Source organism: Globicephala melas, chromosome 20 (genome assembly GCF_963455315.2).
Source record: "Globicephala melas chromosome 20, mGloMel1.2, whole genome shotgun sequence".
In the NCBI taxonomy this organism is placed as follows: Eukaryota; Metazoa; Chordata; class Mammalia; order Artiodactyla; family Delphinidae; genus Globicephala; species Globicephala melas.
Window position 1 is genome coordinate 48065054 of NC_083333.1, and position 22211 is coordinate 48087264.

A 22211-nucleotide genomic window follows, 5' to 3' on the forward strand; every position below is an offset into this window, starting at 1 on the left:
CTGAAGTATTTTTCTCTTACAGAAAGGAGGCTTTAACATTGCAAACTAAAATGTGGCAAGGGAATATAATAATATGCATATTTTTAGTTGAGATAATAAATGCTAAAATAAAGCATTTGAGTTATATAAATTTGAGTTAGATAAGAAAAGAAAACCAATCAAAATGAGTTCAATGGCCCTAAAATTAGCCCAAAATACTACATTAATTACCTCAGTATCCAGATTCTACTACTTAAAAGAAATCACGCTTATGATACATTTTAGGGAAACTCTAAAAAACATATTTACAAGAAAGAGTTAGCACACATATTTTCTTCCAAATAATATAACTAAACTCTATGAAAAGATGATCATCATTAAGGAAAAAACTCTCGATTAGTTCTTAAAACATAGTTCTTAAAATCTTAGTTCTTCCAATTACCTATTTCACTGTTGGTAAATGGGGAATCATTCAGTGACCTTGCCTGGATCAAATGAAGTTAATTATTAAAGAGAAATTTAAAATAATAATCATTTGAAGGTATCCCAAGGGGAAAAAAAGGAAATTAGAAAAGTGAAGCTGCAAGATTGTCTGAAGTGAGTCTGAGGAAGATGGCTCACCACAACCACAGCTATCACATGACCACCTCCTTTTACCTGCAATTACAAGCTGCTTACGAAAGATTAAAGAAAAAAATGACTGTGTGTCAATAAACCTAAAATGATACTAAGCATGCACTCTGGGGTTCAAACATCTCAATTTTGGCACCTATTAGCCATTTGATCTTGAGAAAGTTTCTTTAACTTCTTGTAGCTGTGGTTTCCTCATTTTTAGAATGGTGATAAAATGAACTTCAGAGGTGGCACAAGGATTAAATGAGATAATGTACAAGGAGTATAGTGCCTCCTTTAGTAAGGGCTCAATCTGTATGTGGTAAGTTGGAACCTTCCAAAGCATTTTTGGGGAAAAAAAAGTCCAGGAGCTATATGTCAAGATCATTTAATATTCTACAAACATTCAATAAAAACATTTTATGTACCTGACATTGCACTAAAAATTATAGACATGACAGTGAACAAAATAATTATGTTTAGATTCTAATAGAAGAGAAAATGGGTCATTTTAATCCAGTGTGGAAAGTACAATGAAGGAACAGAGACACAGGGTTTTCAGGGAGCACATAAGCAGTGAGGCCCTAGAAGTCTTGATATTTAAAGAGGTACACACAGAACATCTTAGGGTTGCCCAGGGAAAGGAAAACTAGTGTGACAGAAGAAGGATATTGCAAGCAGAAGTAAAAAAGCATGTGTAAAAGTCTCTAGGAAAAACAGGTAGTGATAGGACAGAAAAACAAAAAGAATAACCGTTGTATTCTGCTATAATTCAAAAATAAGGAAGAGGATAGATAACCTATAGAAGGATTTATGCTATGGACACAAGATAAAAGACAAAAAACAAGAGAGAACTTTACTTTCCAGTGAGTGACAAAAAAAGAGTGTTAAAGATGGCAGTTCAACCTAGAATTAGTAGACAGTTCGGTTAGAATGTAGACGTTTCAAAGGTTAGCATCTAAAGGATGAGCCTTCAAACTCAAGCAGAGAGATGCCAGACTGTGATTGGATAGGACAATGCATGTACAATAGTAGGGGATTTGATACACTGAACTAAATTTGTAAAAAGCTGATTAAAACAAATTACATTTTGAGTTTATAGTCTGTGGCTCCAAATTCCAACACTATGTAGTGCTAAATAACCATGAACAAAATGGGTGGGGAAAGGCTATTACAAGAAAAAGCCAAATGACTAGTTAGTCTTAGAAAGTAGGATCTTCTTTCAGATATCAATAATAATAATAATAAACTTGTACCAAACTATTTCAAACATTTAACTATATAGAACATGTTTATGTTCTCTGATTCTGAATATCAAAATGTTTAAAAATTAACTTGTCATTAAAAACACTATATATTTGACGAAAAATATCTTTTTAGGAAATCTAACCTTAGGTATTTAAACAGCAAATTATAAAAGAAAAATATATCAGTCTTGATAAAAATCTAGTTAAGATCTACTCAAGCATAAAAACTTGGACTTTTGGCTAAAGTTCTAATTCAGGGAATTCCCTGGCAGTCCAGTGGTTAGAACTCAGTGCCTTCACTACTGAGGACCCAGGTTCAATCCCTGGTTGGAGAACTAAAATCCTGCAAGGCGGTGCAGCCAAAAGAAGTTCTAATTCAATTTCTTAAACTTAAATAAAAGGTAAGGTAACAATAGTTTGGAATCTGAAGTTCTAAAAACTGTACTGGCCATGACAAAGTCTAAAATCTTGTCTAAATCAAATCAGTTAGTTATTCTAACTCTGTATTGAATGCAAATAGCGCCCCAGTTTCATTTGTGATTTACACGAAAGAGAAAAAATTTGATTAAAAGTGGCAGTATGTTCAACTTACTGTGACTTCAAATTTTACTTTATAATCGTATGTGAAAAAGTAATTAAAGGCATCTGCACTCTAACATAAATGTTATTTACAAGTGAAAAATTATAACTCCTTTTTGTTTCCTAGATACCTTGGGTCATTACACAAATTTAAATGGAGTCAGTGATGCTTTAAAATAAATATTTTCTGTTTACTTATAAATCAGTTAATAACATTCTCTATTTTTATCCCTTGTTTCCACATTCCTGACACATTATTTGAAAAGTTCAATGTACCAAATATTCTTTGAGTGAAGGAGCCTGCAAAGACATCCACAGAAGCTGAGAATTTATAAATAATATGATAAATCACAGACATCAGAATGTAAACCTACCCATGTCAGAATTTCTGTAAGAAATTTAGCAGTAATTCTGACTTTGTCATAATGCTTTCATAGGAAAGCCCACTGAGAAAGGAGCCATTTGCTGAAGCCAGCAGCAAATGAGTTGTCTGTTGTACTAGTTTATTTTTGTTCTTTATTTTTATAAATTCTAAAATAAAAGAAAGCAAACTGGTGAGAAAAACACTTTCTTCCCACAGACATGGATGAGTTAATTTTTGTACTGATCTACAGTCCTCTCTTAGAAAACTGCTTGCTCCCAAAACAATTACTCTCTGGAGAAAGTGGGATGAAGCTCACTGACATTCCCAAGCCAAGTGTTCACTAATACAAAAGGATGCAGGGAATTCCTTGATGATCCAGTGGTTAGCACTCCATGCTTCCACTGCAGGGGGCACGGGTTTGATCCCTGGTCAGGGAACTAAGATCCCTCATGCAGCGCACGCAGGGCCCAGCCAAAAAAAAAAAAAAGAGGATGCATATTCATTGTAAAGCACCTACCTGTTCTATACCAGGCATAATGCTGAGTCCCTTAAAAAAGGTACTATCTCATGTATTCCTGAAGGGTAGCACCATATACCACCCCAAACATGCCACTTTAGCATAAGGGTTATTTTGAGTTGAAGGCAATTGAGAATAAGCTGATACAAAAAAAAAAGCTCTCCAGCTCCCCCTATTAGCCTAATTTATAAAGATGTCTTACCTGCCCTTCTACCAGGAAGAAGTTAATCAACAGAGACCACTCTAGATACTTATCAACCTGGAGATAGCACCAAAGGAAAGAATCTACATAACAAACCTTATTAACCAGCCATATCAATCAACAGTTCCTCCATGTATTTGCCTTCCCACAATATGCCATCCCTAGCAGCTCAAAGTCCTTTTCTTTTGTCTTGTCACATCTCCATAAAATTATTGCTCTTTGCTAAGATGCTATATAAGCTCAAGCTATAACCACCCCTTTGAGTTACTCATCACTGAAAGTTCTGGTACATAAGTAAGTTAGTTAAGTATCAATAGTAACAAAGTAAGCTTATGTTTTTTTCTTGTTATCTTTGTTAGTCTAATTTAAAGGGCCCCACCCAATGAAACCAAGATAAGTAGAGGAAAATACTTTTCCTTCCCCACACTCCTTACAACATATCTATGAGGTACAGTTGTATCATTATCCCTGTTTTCCAGATGAAAAAAGAAGTTCATAGAGATTAAATTTCCCACAGCTACATGAATAATAAGTAGCAGGGCTAGAGTGTCTGACTCAGTCCGAAGAACTCCTAAATACCACATGAGCATTATTTCTCAAAAAAATATATATATATATATTCAGGCGGGGGCACTGAAAAGTAGGAACATCAAATTCATTGCCTATTCATGCCAGAATTTATCTGTCAGAACTTCTGGTGACAATGGAATGAAAATGAGGGGGAAAGTAGCTGGTGTATAACTAGTAGCCAACTCATAAATTATATGAACAAATAGATACAAATAGCACTTGATACCCAAGGTCCTCTACTCAGTCAACAAATACTTATTTAAGGCTTGACACAGGGTGAATAGAAAAATAATACAGACTCTATGATTTAAGAGAGATGACATGTACAAATAAATGGAATGCTATAAATAATTATAATACAAGGACAAAAGTGATAAGTTCATTCAAGAAGGGTACAAAAATGGTGTTATGAGAGTTCAGAGGAAGGAGAGATGATTTCTCACAGGAAGGCAAGAAAATGTTTTATGAAAACCAAGCAGCATGTGATTTAAGTCTTCAAAGATGACTAAGGTTTATAGGGAGAATAAAAGGGAAAGGCATTCATTCTAGTGTTAAGGAGTAGCATAAGCAAAAGCCCAGTGTAGGTACAATTCTGTAACCACAGGAAAGAAGAACAGTAGAAGTTAACACTTAGGCCTGTGTTGTGGAGGACTAAATACTGTCCCTCAAAAATTCATTATCACCTGCAATCACAGAATGTGACCTTATTGGAAATAGGGTCTTTGCTGATGTAATGAATTAAGGCCCTCGAGTTAAAATCATCCTGAATATAGACTGGGCCCTAAATCCAATGACTGGTGTGCTTAAAAGAAGAGGAGAGGACATAGACACACACAGAGAGAAGGCCATGGGAAGACGGAGGCTGCTACAGGCCAAGCAAAGCCTGGGGTCACCAGAAGCTGGGAGAGACAAGGAAAGATTCTTCCCTAGGGCCTTCAGGAGGAACAAGGCTCTGTTAACACTTTGATTTCAGCTTCCAGAACTGTGAGAGAATAGATTTCTGTTTTTTCAGTTTACAGATTGTAGTAATTTGTTACAGCTGCTCTAGGAAACTAATACAGCTTGGTTAAGGACAATTAGTAGAGGGCTATTGTGAAATAGTAATATTGACCCTGGTTCCCGCTAATATTTGGTCTTTGACCAAATTCCTGTGATTTCCTGAGTGATAGGAATCTCTGACACAGAGCTCCTAAATGCCTCGCAATTTTCTGGGTGATAGGAATCTTTTGTTTTAACGTCTGAGATGACTTTTGGTAAGCTCTTAGAAAGGGTCTGGTCACTAGAAAGACCAAGCCATAATTAGAAACTCGGAACTTTCAGCCCCATTCCCATTCTCTGGAGAGGGAAGATGAACTAGAATGTAGTTAATAATCAGGCATACTTATGTAATAAGCCTGCACAAAGCACAGGGTCTGGAGGGCTTCTAGACTGGTAAACACATCTACATGCCAGAAGAATTGGGGCATCACAGCTCCACAGGGACAGAAGTTCCTGTGTTTGGGGCCCTTCCAGATCCTGCCCTATGTATCTGTTCATCTGTATCCTTCAACATATCCTTTATTATATAATGAATCAGTAAATGTAACTGTTTCCTGAAGTTCTGTGAACTGTTCTAGTAAATTACCAAACCCAAGGAGGGGGTCATGGGAAGTCTCATTTATAGGTGGTTGGTCAGAAGCACAGGTCACAATCTGGACTTGGCGTCTGAAGTGGGGAGCAGAGGGTCAGTCTTTCGAGACTGAGCCCTAAAACTGTGGGGTCTGTGCTAACCCCAGGTAGACAGTGTCAGACTGAACTGAGATGCAGGACACCCAGTTGGTATCCATAGAGCACTGGAGAATTGCTTGGTGTGGGGGAAAAAAAAATACCCCACACATTTGGAGTACAAAAGTATTCAGTGAGTAGACAAAAAAGAGAGTTTTCCTTTTCAGCTATGTACTCAAGCCTCCAGTATTCCATTTTACTATACTTTGGAAGAAAAAACCCACTGATAAAAGGCAAATTCTCATTTTCTCGTATTACCAGGCAATTGTATTAAAAAGTGAACAGAACACAATGAAATGCCATTACTTACAATGTGTGACTCCAGCCAGAGTTTGGTAGAAAGTGGGAGTATCACTATCATCAGTGAGGGTCACATATACACCTCCAGACAGTAGCCAACGAGAGAAGGTAAAAGCATCTTTGTTTAGAAGAAGCCAATTTCTAAACTTTTCATAGTTTACCTTTTCGCCCTAAAATTAAAACAAGAAAACATAGGTTTAGTCAAATTTTAAGGTACCTACCTGGAACTTATACAACTTGAAATTTGCATTTAATTGACATTTACCCTTCTACTATCTATAAAGGAAGAATTATCTAAATATCACTATAGGCTATATACCTGGAAATAAAATTTTTCAAATATAATTGTACTTCAGAACTTTCATTTGCATAAAATCTATATGCTAATTGCAAATTATTTCATCAATTCATTAAAGCAGTGCATTTCTACTAATAAGTCACATTTTATTTGCTAAGGTATATCCTGAAATCAGTAAACTGAATTTCTTTCAATATTTAATAAAACCAACTTTTCACTTGCTTCATCCCTCTTCTTCAGTACTTCAATTGGTCAGAATTAGCATATTTTAATTAAATATGTATGGAATTTAAATATTCTTTTAAATTTCATTGGCGAATTAAAATCTATCCAGGAGTCCTCCTCCAAAAGACATCACTGAAAACATGTATTCACAAGTCAACTAGAATACAAAAAGAAGCAAGGAGATTTCTATTTCTTTGTTTTCTTTCCAAGTATTTGTCTTCCTAAATCTCTGGAGAAAAAAAGTATCCAGGCTGAGAAAGAACATCATATGGCTGTGTAAGTCAATCTCTTTGACTGGAAGACAAGAGGACCCAGGTAGAGGGAGGGCCAGATGTTTCTATGAGAAAAAAGGCAGAAGCAACCCACATAGAAATACAATGAAGAATGACACTCAGGAGCCTAGCAGCTCTAATGACACTCAGGAGCCTAGCAGCTCTAATCCTGATGGAGATATTAAGGGATTAACTTAGAACCTAAAAGAGTTATGGTAGAAATAATTTCTATATTGTTAGTAGCATCCTATTAAGTATAGCAACATGCTTAAGCCTCATGGTTTCAGAACACTTAACAGTGCAATCCAAGCGATCAAGACAACATTGGAAGTCTTGTTTTTCTACATGGAAGAATATGGCATTCAGACTTGTTGCAGGGATGTGAAGACATTGCCAACATGTTTAGAGAATCATAGCCATATTCTTTCTCTACCCTACATTTAGTCTAGAAAGAGGGTTTGCAGTATAAACCCTACAAGCTGATGCAAGGGCACCACCTATGCCCTGTAGTCTACTAATTTTTACAAGTTAACATCTCTGACATTGGGAAAAGTCTTAAAATCAATAATACCCTTCAATTGTAACTCGCAGGTTTTTTGTTCTTTATAATACATAAAGGCGCACGTTATTAATCGATGGCATCTTAGATTCAGTTGAACGTGGTAGTTTCAATGGTTTCAGTGAAACTAAGATGATGTTATAAGATGCACCTTCATGTACCATTAAGAAAGAAAGAAGCTGCCTATTATTCTACGACCTTCACATATAGGTAATATTTATTGAGTATTTACAATGCCCTAAGCACCATTCTAAATATTTTTATATTCATTTAATCCTCAAGCAACCTCTATAGGAGATACTATTATCCCCATTTTACACACGAGAAAACTGAGGCTCCAAAAAGTTATGCATTCAAGGTTATACCGTGGCAGAGATAGGATTGAACCCAGGTAGTCAAGGCTCCAAAGTCTCTGTGCCTAAACTATACACTTCGCTGCCTGGCCGACTTAGTGAAATATAAAGCAATCTCTGAAATCCACTTGCCCATTGGGATCACTCCATATAACTGGTAGCACCAAAATTCCATCTGCCAAACCTGACTTTTTATGTTTTTGAATCATGGCTCTAAATAAGGGAAGTAAAGGGGAAGTCTCCTTTTATAAACTGTCATAATAGCAGTCTAGAAAAAAAATTTTCCAGTACTATAAAAGGCAACTAAAAATAAACAGACTTGGGCTTCCCTGGTGGCGCAGTGTTTGAGAGTCCGCCTGCCGATGCAGGGGACACGGGTTCGTGCCCCGGTCCGGGAAGATCCCACATGCTGCGGAGCGGCTAGGCCCGTGAGCCGTGGCCGCTGAGCCTGCGCATCCGGAGCCTGTGCTCCGCAACGGGAGAGGCCACAACAGTGAGAGCTCCGCGTACCGCAAAAAAAAAATAAAAATAAACAAACTTCTGAAACTGATACATCTTTGAAGAACAATGTAAAATACGAATTTCCACCTTGAGAATCAACAACCAAAAAAATTCAGTAAGAAAAAAACAATATAAGTCCTATATGGATTTCCTTCATTTCAAGTTACTGAAACATGGTAACTTGAAAAGCAAGGATCTGGATCACATCACACACATTACTCAGAAATTACAGCAGATAAATACATCAAATAGTTGAATTAGGTAAAATTAGCCCATTTACAGTCTTGTTTTTTTGTTTTTTTAAAATCAACCTTGAGTACCTAATGATTTAAACAGCTATACACGAGTATCCCAAAACCTAGGCCTCTCATTTCTTTGATCCTCCCTCTTCCATAGGTCTTGTCCTTCATACAAGACTAACCCAACCATTTATTACCATAGTCTTATATTGATATTTTTATTATAAATCCATTCCCTTTCCAATAAATGCAATTTTAAGCATTCCACTTTCCCTGTCACAATTTCCTCTTATGAGCACACTCCTTCTAGTATCCTGACTCCAGTGATTTTTTAACTCCACAGGACCTACACCAATCACCTACACTTCACGTTGTCAAATCTAATGATCACTTCTCAGTGATCAAAGGACAACTCACTTGATCTTTCGGCTTATTTGATGTAGTTAAATACTCCTTCCTCTTGAAACATTTTTATCTCTTGGCTTCTAGGACATCATTCTCTTTCGTTCCTCCTCACAAGCTATTCCTTAGGCTCCTGTTTTGATTCTTCATCATCTCGCCATACGTCAGAGTACAGGACTCAGTCTTCCAATCCATTTTCTATCTTAATTCACTCCTAGATGACCTCATCCACATCTATAAGCCAACAAATCCTTTCCTCTGAACTCCAACTTATATGTCAAAAAGCACAGTTACCACTCCACCCGAATGTCTAATATGATTCTCTAATTATGTCTTAAACTTCTCTTGCTTTTGAAACCTCCAACTTCCCTCTCCTATAGCGTTAGCCAGCTCAGTTAATGGCAACTCCATTCATTTACTAAATCAAGCAAAACACCTTAATCATCCTTTTCTCTTTCACTCACAGCCCATCATCAATACAAGAAATGGTCCTGTCAACTCCACCTTCAAAATAAATGCAGAATCTGAAAAGTCTCATCACCTCACTGTTACACCATGACCTCTTCCCTGGATTATTCAGATACCTTAATCAGACTGTGTTCAGTGTACTTTCTACATAAGAGCCAAAATGATGACGTTTAAAATGTAATCAGGACTTCCCTGGTGGTGCAGTAGTTAAGAATCCACCTGCCAATGCAGGGGACACGGGTTCAAGCCCTGGTCCAGGAAGATTCCACATGCTGCGGAGCAACTAAGTGCATGTTTCACAACTACTGAGCCTGTGTTCTAGAGTCCGCGAGCCACAACTACTGAAGCCTGTGCGCCCTAGAGCCTGTGCTCCGCAACAAGAGAAGCCACCACAATCAGAAGCCCATGCATCGCGACAAAGAGTAGCCTTTGCTCGCTGCAACTAGAGAAAGCCCGCGCATAGCAACGAAGACCTAACGCAGCCAAAAAAAAAAAAAAAAAGTAATTAAACAACAGCAACAAAAACTCATATATTTTCCTGCTCAAATACCTCGAAAGATTTCTGTCTCACTCAGGGTGAAAGCTGAAGAACTCACACTGTCCTACAGGGCCATGTGTAATCTCCCTACCCCATCCCACCCCATCCCCCAACCTCTGTAGATTCATTTCCTACTATTCCCTTGCTCATTCCATTCCAGCTAAATTGACCTCTTCTTGTTCCTTGAACAAGTCAAGCATACTTCCCCTGAGGGCTTTTGCTATATTCTCTTCATGAAAAATGCTTTCCTTAGATATCCGCGTGGGTTTTCTCTCTCACTTCCTTAAAATTCTTTGTTCAAATGTCACTTTCTCTGATAAGCCTCTCCTAACTATACTATACAAAATACCTACACTTGGCTACCTCCTCTCCATCACCACCTATGCCCTGTAGTCTACTTTATTTTTCCCTATAGCACTAATTATTATCTAATATATGTACCTGCTATTGTGCCTAAATTATAAGAGAACTGGGTGGCTAACCACATTTAATCCCCATCTATAAAATGGTAATGTCTGCATAAACCTTATTAAAATGAAAAAAAATAGGAACTTCCCTGGTATCCAGTGGTAAAGAATCCACCTTCCAATGCAGGGGATACCCGTTCAATCCTTGGTCAGGGAACTAAGACCCCACATGCCACGGGGCAACTAAGGCTGCACGTCTCATCTAGAGGCCGTGTGCCACAAACTACAGAGCCCACGTGCCCTGGAGCCTGCGTGCCACAACTAGAGAGAGAAAACCCTCACACCACAACTAGAGAGAAGCCCGCATGCCTCAACAAAAGATCCCGCATGCCGCAACTAAGACCCAACATGGCAAAATAAACAAATAAAATATTTTAAAAAAATATATATATAATTCTCCCCAGAAATGAGCAAGCACTTAACATCTCTGTGAAAAATTCAAGTAATCAGGCCTGTAAAGATGAGATCAGTTTTTTTTTCTGGTCAGCAAATTTTATTAGGGGAAAAAAAAATGATCTAGTTTGTCTTGAGGTACTGAAATACCATCACAGCAACTTCCAGTCAATAAGTAAGAACCAAAAATGCAGGAGGACAATCCTTCTGCACCAAACACACAGAAATGTTTAGTAAAATGTAACACCATAACTACTACCAAAAACTGCTTAGCCAAGCTCAAAAGCAAGAAAGGGAAATCTCCAGGTGCTATCAACACAGAGGAAACTTAAAGCCAGAGTGATGAAAAGCTAAAGGTAAAGCCAGAGAGTCCAAAGAGATATAAGAACCACACACATGGGCTCCCCTGGTGGCGCAGTGGTTGAGAATCCGTCTGCCAATGCAGGGGACATGGGTTCGATCCCTGGTCCGGGAAGATCCCACATGCTGCAGAGCAACTAAGCCCGTGAGCCACAACTACTGAGCCTGTGCTCTAGAGCCTGTGAGCCACAACTACTGAGCCTGCATGCCGCAACTACTGAAGCCCGTGTGCCTAGAGCCTGTGCTCCACAATGAGAGAAGCCACCACAATGAGAAGCCCACGCACTGCACGGAAGAGTAGCCCCCCGCTCGCTGCAACTAGAGAAAGCGCGCGCACAGCAACGAAGACCCAACACAGCCAGAATAAATGAATAAATAAAATAAATTTATATTAAAAAAAAAAGAACCACATATGGCTGGGGTATTAACAATCAATGCTTATATAGTTAGGAAGGTGACTAAACTAAATTGAATTAAAACTCTCTGAATAAAACCAAGAGCAGTGAAAGTGAAATGGAAGTGGGTCAAATAGTCACCCATAAGAAATCATACAGCACTGAGTGCTGCAGGAAAGAATCAGAAACTTGTAAAAGGACTTTACTCTGCCATCTCTTGGGACTTTTCCCATATTAGCAGACCTCTGAAAAGAATTTTCTCTGTTAAAGATACACATTTTCTGTTGTTAAAGTTTTTTTACAATGAAAATATATTATTTATGAAAACAGGAAAATGACAAATTTTTAAAACCCAAATATTTCACTATGCAAATCAATTAAGTAAAATAAATGATAAAATAGGCATTGATGGATCATAGAGGTCACCTATGGCTCAAGGCCAGTGAGTGATATATCTACATGCTCATGATGAAAAGCAATGAGCACCACAACCTAAGCAATGCTGTTTCTGCAGGATCACCTGTGTGTGTGTCTGTATGTGTGCTGGTGTGACAGTGGAGGAGTATGTTTCATTATACCGTTAAGTATAGACAGTTGCCTTTATTGGGAATTGGGAATTTTCAGATTCACAAACACAGCAGTAGTGTCATGCACCTTCGAGCATAGCACACAAATCGTTAAAGCATCAAACATTAAATAGAAAAATGTCAAGAATATGCTACACATAAACATCTATTCATCACAGCTAAATTCATTATACAACTAAGAGTTAATACTTTGTCCACAGGGAGGGATGAAATGTAAATCTTTAAATATACCTCGGAGAAACACTTCCTGAGTGTATCTGGGACTTTACCATCCACCACATGGAGCATTCTTTCCATTTCTTCCCGTATAACATAGCTCCCGGATTCACTTGCAAAAAGACTAAAAATGTCTAGGAGAAAGAAAGAATAAAGTAATTTTATCATAGATTAAACGTACTCTGGTGGAAGTAGGGAGGGAAGAGATAGGTAACAATTATTGAGTGATTACTAGTGCCAAGCACTTTATAAATATATAATTTAATTTATTCCTTAAAAAAACAATGCTAATTAAAACAGGAATGTGGTATCTTTTCAAATACCAAATTTGCAAAAATGTTTGGGTGTGACAATACCAAGTGTTAGCAATAAACTGGGATAAACAGGAACTCTTATATACTGTTAATGAGTATAGATTACTGTAACACTTCAGAGAACACCTTGCCAAAATCTAGTAAAGATGAATATTTATGATAGAAATTCAATTTCTAGGCAACTCTACCTCCACTTGTGAGAAACTCTCATACATACATGCATAAGGTACAACATACACTGAAGTATTCTTTGTAATAGCAAAATTTAGGAAAGAAAAGATAAATGTCCATCAACAAAAAAAATAGGTAACCTGAGACACACACACACAATGAAATACTATATAGCAGTTAGAATAAAGGAACTAAGTGTTTCCACATGGGTAAATATCAATAATATTCAGGGGAAAAAGCAAATTGCAAAACCTGTATAGTATACTATCTATTTTAAAAGTTTTAAACCTGTAAAACAGTTGAAGATATGTTTAAGGATACATACAAATGTCATAAATGTATAAAGACCTGCATGAGGAATGAAAGATCACCAATTTCATGAGAGTGGTTACTTCTGTCAAGGGAAGAATGTGGATGGGAATATGGAGGGATACTGAGAAAGAGCCTCACCTTGGCTATAATCTTTTATTTCTTAAAAAACAAGTTCTGGGACAAATATGACACAATGGTAAGAAATAATAAAGCTGGGTGGAAGTACATACTACATGTATGTTTGAAATATTACTGTTATGAGTTGAACTGCCCTCCCACATGTCATGGCTGATTCTCTTAAGGGGAATATTTGCTAGAAGCCTCTGACCATCTGTTATGGGTTAAATTATATTCCCCCGCTCCAAAAGATGTTGAAGTCTTAACCTCAGTACCCATGATTGTGACCTTATTTGAAACAGGGTCTCTGCAGATATAATCAAGTTAAGATGAGGTCATTAGGGTGGGTCTTAACCCAATATGGTTAATTATAAGAAGACAAGACAGAAACAGTGGGAAGAAAGCCACATGATGAGATGGAAAGAGATTGGAGTGATGCAACTGCAAGCCAAGGAATACCAAGGATTGAGGGCTACCACCAGAAGTTAGGTAAAAAGAAGGATTCCTTCCTGTAGATTTCAGAGGGAGTAAGGCCCTGCTAACATCTTAATTTTGGACTTCTAGCCTCCAGACTGTGAGATAATAAATTTCTGTTGTTTTGAGCCACCCAGTTTGTGGTACTTTGCTACAGCTGCCCTAGGAAACTAATACAATTGTATAATAAAAATGATTTAAAATTTTAAATATATGTGTTTATGACCCTCAAATTGGTTATTTTTATTTATTGGCTACCTGGAGCCAGAGTATGTGTTTGTTGGTAGAGGGATGTTAATTTGAAAAAATCAGGATCTCAGTTAAATTCCAATACATAAAATTGGGTTTAGGGATATGTTCATTATCTTGATTGTGATAATGTGGATATATACATGTCTGAAAACATCAAAATGTACACTCTTTAAATATGTACATTTTATTGTATATCAATTATACCTCAGCAAAACTGTAAAAAAGGAAACAGCTGAAGAACAACAGTCTAAATTCAGAAATGAGAAAGAAGATTCTGAGAGATTTAGAAGAAGTAAGAGGGCAGCTTAGAAAAGGAAGAAAGAAGAGAGAAAGACCAGCATCCAGTGGGCAAGGGTAAAATTCTAGGGATTTTTAGAGCAAAACGTCATACTCTTTAATATAAACACCTTCCTAAACTCCCCCTGGAAAATTTTCTTCTTTTTTTTTTCTTCTTTGAAAGTTTATTTTGGCCTCAATGTTTTTCACACGTTTAACTGTAGGTACATATGTGTGTATATAAACAATCACTTTGAGAAAACAGTAAAAGTTAACAATTTATTGATTGCCCGCTAGTTCTTGATACTTGCCAGGTGCTTTACATACATTTTTTCTTCTGAGTTTTACAATGAAAGATTTTGGTGGATGTCGCTTTCATCCTTGTATTGATGAAAAACAGGGGCTCAGAAGTTCAAGGAAGAGGCCCAGAGTCATACATATAGTAATTGGTCAAGCTAGCTTTTTTGCTCTTGGTCTTTCTCCCATGTTTTGCTCTGAGAATCATTAATTATGATAATAGTCAAATTATACTACTGAATTCCTACGATGTGCCAGACATTGGGGTCAGAGTGTCAGAGATAGAGCAATTCTAGCTGAGTCCTCCCATGCTGTCACTTAAATTTTAACTGTCATCTGACATTTCCCTCTCATCTCCCCTGGAAAATTTTCAATAAAATTTACATTGTTTACTAATATTCTTGTTAAGAGCAGATTTGCCTTGGGGGAGCTCAAAGAAAAGAATGAGGAAACATAAGACATTATAAGTAATCAAATGAATGAATTAAAAATTAAGTAAATAAATGCATATCCTAGGAAACACAGATGGACAATGAATGATCAACTAAGGTTGTCTTCCCTTTCATATTTAGAGGGTAAATGATGCCGTCTCAGTGTAACATAAAATTTCCCTGCTTAGTAGAACTTAAAGGTGCCATCCTCTTCTGGGCTTACGTAATTCACCTAATAAAATTCATCTCTGAAGTTAAAAGTAAAACCATGATAAATAATTAAACCTTTTACCAAGAATTTGTATAAAGTATTATCAAGTGAACTTCTGGTTGTATTTGTGAAGTAAGGCAAGAATAGATTGCTAAATCTATGTATTCAGAATTACTTTTTAAAAATCAGCTTTACTAAGATATAAGGCACGTTCCATAAAATTCACTCTTTTAAAGTGTGCAATTCAGTGTTTTTTAATATATTTACACAGCTGTGCAATCATCACCACTATCTAATTACAGAACATTTTCACCCAAAAGAAACCCCCATACTCATTGGCAGTAAGCTCTCCATTTCCCTTTCCCCCTAGCCTCTGGCAACCACTAATCTATATTCTGTCTCTATAAATTTGCCTAATCTGGACATGTCATATGATTGGAACCACATAATGTGTGTTCTATTTTGACTGGCATTTATCACTTAGCATAACGTTTTCAGGTTCATCTATGTGGTAGCATGTATCTGTTGGAGGAGAGCAGAATTTGTTGCCCCCAAATACGTCACTTTGGCTTGACAATTATTTTGAGCTTAAAGGCAATCAAAACCCAGCAGATTCAGAAATGCTCATTACCTCCCCATCAACAGCCTAAATTTACATTGGAAAAAAGGCCTATACCGGAAAGAGAGTTGTTATCAGAGATACTTTTTTACCTAAGAAACTAGTATAACAGGGCAACCTTTGTTCTCCAAACATCTCTGCCTTCCTGTGAATGGACTCCCTTCCTCTTGTACCCTCAGATCTCTATCCCTTTCCTTAGCTCAGAATGTTATATAAGCCTCAATTACCTGGCTGCCCTTTGGGTTTCATATTTTTATGGGGCTCCTGTACGTACATACAAAATTTGTTTGGTTTTCTCCTGTTAATCTGTCTTATATCAACTTAATTAGGGAAATTTTTCCCGCTCCTACGCAGTACTTTATTCCTTCTTATTGTTGAGTAATATTCTATTGTTGGTTATATCACGTTTTGTTTATGCTGAATGCATCAGTTGATGGGCATTAGGGTTGTTACCATTTTGTAACCATTATGAACAGTGCTGTTAGGAACTTTTTTTTTTTTAATGAATATATGTTTTTAGTTTTCTTGGGTATATACCTAGGAATGAAATTGTGGGATCATATGAAAACTCAGTGATTAACAGTTTGAGAAACTGCCAGTTTTCCAAAGTGGCTTCATTATCTATCTTACACTTACGTGGTATCTAATTGTAATTTGAATTTACACTTCCCAAATAACTACTTATGTTTAACATTTTTTCAAGTGCTTACTGGCTACTTGTATATCTCCTTTGGAGAAACATCACTTCAAATCCTTTGACTGTCATCAAAATTTTGCGGTAGATTATTCTGTACACAGATGTAGTATTTTAACATTTTGAGATAATAGAAGTACTCACATTTTGCTTTCTCTTCATCTCTGCCTCTTGTAAGAAGGACAAGTCCAACTATTAAGTTATTGAAGTGCAGGCCTTTGGATGTTCCACCAAAAGAACAATAAATCACCTAGGAGAAAATGAATGATACAGTCAACTATAGACATTTCAGTTGTCGAGGAATGTGAGGCTGACATCACCTTTAATAAATCTTATCTCCATCTCCAAACAAGGTCCTGGTAAATTTTAGTGCAATGATGTTGTTTCTCCCTCTTCTTCCTCCCTTACACCTTGTTATGGCACTCAGCCAAGAATATACTGTACTTATCCTAAAGGACATATATCACTGGCTCACACACTGAATTTTCTTTTTCTTGGGAGTCCTCATCAAGGTCCAAAAAGATAAGTTCCTCCCCTTCAATAGTCCCAATAATGTGATAAGGATTTCATGCAATTAGACAACTTCCTTCAACCTCTGTTAAACATATATACATAATTTTGGTTTGAAAGATCAACATTCTCTAAGTGAATGTTCAGAAATACAGTGGCAATTATACTGCAGTATATAAATGTACCTAATTAACATGTTGTACACCTTAAATTTATACAAAGTTATATGTCAAATATATTTAGATTTTAAGTAAAAAAAAGAAGAAAATACAGAAAGACATTTTTATACTCTTAGAATTGAGTATTATGGTAATCAGAAATAAAGAAGAAAAGCTATTCATAAGAAAGGGACAGTAACAGCAATCACATAAATTCATTTATTCAACAATTCTGTGTTGAGTGCCTAGTGTGATAGTGTGATACAACAAACATATGTTTGGTCTTCCTCCAGGTTCCTGACACAAGAGCTTCTAAAATCTTTGGAATTCCCAGAGTGATACAGGTGAAAGGAGCATCTTTTGTTATTGATAAGACCCCTTTAAACCATACCTGAATTTATGCTAATAAGGTGACTCTTGGTGAGTCCTTACAAAGCCTCACAATGGGAGCTGGTAGTCAGAGGAACTAATGATGTGATTAGAGGATTAGAACTTTCAGCCCCACTTCCCAAAGTCAGGGAAAGGGAGAGGAGCTGAAGATTGAGCTAATCACCAATGGCAAGTGACTTAATCATTCATGCCTATGTAATGGAACTTCTATAAGAACCCCTAAACTACGGGTTTATTGGTGAACACATCAAGGTGCAAGAAGGTTGGAACATCCAGAAAGGACAAGAAAGTACTGTGCACCATCGCCCTCCTAACTGCCCCCCGCCATCCCATGCATCTTTTTCCATTTGGCTGTTCCTGAGTTATATCCTTTATAATAAACTGGCGATATTAAATAAAGTGCCTTCCTGAGTTCTGTGGGCCATTCTAGCAAATTACTGAATCCCAGAAGGGGAACATGGGAACCCTCGACTTATAGCTGATTGGTCAGAAGTACAGGACGTCGGGGACCTGCGACTGGCAACTTCTGAAGTGGGGGGCAGACCTGTGGGGTCTGCACTAACTCTGGATAGTTAGTATCAGAACTGAATTGAATTGTAGGACACCCAGTTGGTGTTCAGAGAGTTGGAGAACTGATTGATGTGGGGAAAAAACTCCACACATTTGGCATCGGCAAGTGCTGTGTTGTTTAAAAAAGAAAAAGGAAAAAAACCCGACCTAGTATCTGCCATGCAGAATTTGTCATTGAAATACACGATTAAAGATAATTCAAGGAATAAAACTTAAATGGTCAACATATGAAAATACATATTCATTAAATGATATTTATAAATATATTTAATAATACTCTGACAGCTGATGCCAAAAACTGTGTGTTTAGTGCCACTGAGAGCAAAAACTAGCATAGGGAGATGGCCTCAAATCAGAATATATAAAACATAAAAAGAACATAAGAAGTATACTTCATAGAATAACTATTTTTAGTTAGCCCCTGCATAACCAGAGGAAGGTAACAGAAAACCCCCTCTATCCCTGATTTTTAAAGCTCCAGACCTTTAAAAATCCCCTACCATTGGGGGAAAGGCAGAATCACTGAGAAAGTCTTGCCCTCCAAGATCCAGAGACATAATGACCCCCTAGAACTGAGACAGAAATAGGACAACAGAGAATGTCCGCCGGCCCCTGGTACCCCTCACCCACCTCCGCCACTGTGCTAGCAAACACTGAGGAATAAATAACAGCAGTCTACTGCCGAAGGAGAGGGAAGAGTATGGAGAGAGATCTTCTCTGTGGTACAGTAACAAAGAGAAAATAAAATCAAAAGTTAAAGATAGAGGGGCTTCCCTGGTGGCGCAGTGGTTGAGAGTCCACCTGCCGATGCAGGAGACACGGGTTCGTGCCCCGGTCAGGGAAGATCCCACGTGCCGTGGAGCGGCTGGTCCCATGAGCCATGGCCGCTGAGCCTGCGTGTCTGGAGCCTGTGCTCCGCAACGGGAGAGGCCACAACAGTGAGAGGCCTGCGTACCGCAAAAAATAAATAAATAAATAAAATATATATTTGATATGTTTCAATCTCCTTACAATTATCCTTAGTGATGATTAATTTCCCCATTTTTGCCCATCCCTTTGTAGAGAGAGACTCTTCGAATTGGCTCCTGAATCCCTTCTATATGACTCTAAGTAGTGTCTTACACCTTCCTTACTTTCTGGTATGACAAGATGGTCTAAGCTCATTTTATAAATTCCCTGACCCAGACCTAGAATCAGACATTTTTCCAAACAGCCTTGTTCTTTCAAATGGGAAGTTGTATTTAGAGATCACAATCAGGATACTAGTGGTGCTTATTGCCTGGGTATTAGTGACTGTTTCTCAAACTTTTCAGTGGACAGATCTAGGAAAGTAAAACACATCATGAATTTATACTAATACTCCCATATACATGCAATCTTTTCCATTTCATCTCCAACTAATCATTACATTTTGATATCGATTGAATGTTTCAATATTAATAATGTTTCTATGTTCCTTTCTAGAGGACATCACTGAACTAAGGTAACATGGAAGTAGGATAACAAGAAGATAATTCTAAGCAGTAACTTCAAAAGGGAATCTGAGAGCATAAAGCATGAGAATACTAGGCCTAGATATTTGTAGAAAAGACTTCTGATGCTCTCACAAAGGTAGTTCTCCTTTCTTTGGGGACATAAGGCATGGAGACATTTCCTCATGCTTCTTGCGGCTGAATAGGGCTGTATGACTACTTCTGGCCAAAAGGTTATGGATAGAAATGACAGACACCACTTCTGGGCCATGCACCTAATTGCACAAGCCCTCTCCCTAGCATGACTTCCATTACTTCACTACTGATTTATAGATGCTCTTTCTGATATGTAAGTGCCAAAGATTTGACACTGCCAAACAAAAACACTAATTCAAAAGGATACATGTACCCCAATGTTCATAGCATTATTTACAATAGCCAAGATATGGAAGCAACCTAAGTATCCATTAACAGATGAATGCATAAAGAAGATGTGGGGTGCGTGTGTGTACACATACATATACACAACAGAATACTACTCGGTCATAAAGTAGAACGAAATTTTGCCATCTGCAACAACACGGATGGACTTGGAGGGTATTATGCTAAGTGAAATAAGTAAGAGAAAGACAAATATGGTACAATATCATATGTGGAATCTAAAACAAACAAACAAACAAATACGTAGTGAATACAACAAAAAAGAAACAGACTCACAGATATAGAGAACAAACTAGTGGTTACCAGCAAGGATGAGAAAGAGGGGAGGGGCAAGACAGGGGTAAAGGATTAAGAGATGAAAACTACTATGTATAAAATAAATAAGCTACAAGGATATATTGTACAATACAGGGAATACAGCCAATATTTTATAATAACTATAAATGGAATAAAACCTTTAAAAATTGTGAATCACTATTTTGTACACCTGAAACATATATATATATGTACATCAACTATACCACACACACAAAAAATTCATTAAAAGAAAAAGACCCACTAAAATGTGCACTATTGTCTTATGAATGAGTAACAAATTGAAAATAAACATTTTGGCTTCAGTGCAGGGAAAAAAGAAAAAAGGGGGGGAAATTGACACTGCCTGTAAAGCTGAACCAACAAAAAGAGCTGTCATGGAGAGTCACCCAACTCCATCAACAGGATTTTTATGACTGAAAAATAACCTTATGTTATTTGGAGTGATGAAAAACTTTGGAAATAGACAGTGGTGATGACTGGACACAACATAACATGGTGAATGAAATTATTGCCACTGAAACGTGTACTTAAAAATAGTTAAAATGGTAAATTTTATGTTATAAATATTTTACCACAATTAAAACATACTAAAAATAAACAAACAAACATGGGAGAACTTCTACTTAGAACCTGTTTATCACTATCAACTAATAATAAACACCTGATTATACCTGATTGTTCAGCACAAATGTTCTCCTTGTTTGTTTAGAAAAGATTTTTAAAATAGACAGTTAGTGCCTTAACCTATTAAGTTATTGTTAGAAAGCAGCTTTGAATTTTGTTTCCCACTTTAAAACACCTGTCTTGTTCCAACCCCAAAGATTAAAACACCAAAAGTGGAAACACCACTTTTCTGAAACATCAATTTTAAGAAAACAATTATGATTTCTGTGGGGAAATGAATATTGTGGGGAGAAAGGTAGAGAGGATTTCATCTGTATAGAAAATGCTTTTATTATGCTTTATTTCTTTACATTTTTGGTAGATCTTAAATACTGCAATAAATCCTTTAGTGCCTCATACGTTACAGACAGCAAATATTTTTTGAATTATTGAGTGCACTTAAGAAAATAGACATTTCAGGGACCTCCCTGGTGGTCCAGTGGTTAAGAATCTGCCTTCCAATGCAGGGGGCGCGCTCTAGAGCCCGTACGCCATAACTAGAGAGCCCACGTGCTGCAACTACTGAGCCAGCGTGCTCTGGAGCCTGTGCCACAACTAGAGAGAAGCCCATGCTCTGCAACAAAGAGCCCAAGCACCGCAATGAAAGACCCCATGTGCCACAACTAAGACCCAATGCAGCCAAATTAATTAATTAAAATAATAAAAAAGAAAATAGACATTTCACTCCACCATCCACGTTTGTTGGCAGCTAGAGTCCCATTCTGACCAACCTACCAGCAATCTTCCCCATTAAATGCTATCAACCGTAAGAAATTAGGAGTAGATTCATGGGACACATTAATGATTAAAATACACAGGATCCTAGACAATTTTGAAGTTCCTGAACTCCATTTCATTCTTCTGAATGTGAGCCCATTGTAATGTTAAAACCAGACACAGTAGTAGTCTAAGATTCCTATTTTCTTGTATTCCTTATAACCAACCATTTATTTAAGGAAACTTAAGTGATTCTCTGCTTCTTAGGATCAAAAGAACTAATAACATATACCCTTCTGTTAATGTTATCTTAAAGGAAAGCTGAAGAGAATAAATTATACAAAGTACAGTCATTTGAGAGTTTTAAAAGATGGGCAATTTTTTCATTTTGTATGTT

The 22211-nt window shown here is 37.1% G+C and overlaps 1 protein-coding gene across 2 annotated transcripts in view; it reads right to left on the reverse strand.

The window, feature by feature from the left end:
• Nucleotides 1-22211, reverse strand: part of USP32 (ubiquitin specific peptidase 32) — a 198092-nt gene that overhangs the window by 81381 nt on the left and 94500 nt on the right. For both annotated transcript variants that reach the window (XM_030881837.2, XM_030881838.3), the window contains exons 3-5: nt 16720-16825; nt 12423-12541; nt 6145-6304 (exon numbers count right to left, since the gene is read on the reverse strand). In XM_030881837.2, coding sequence (XP_030737697.1) covers nt 6145-6304; nt 12423-12541; nt 16720-16825 — 385 coding nt within the window. The remainder of the gene's footprint in view (nt 1-6144; nt 6305-12422; nt 12542-16719; nt 16826-22211) is intronic.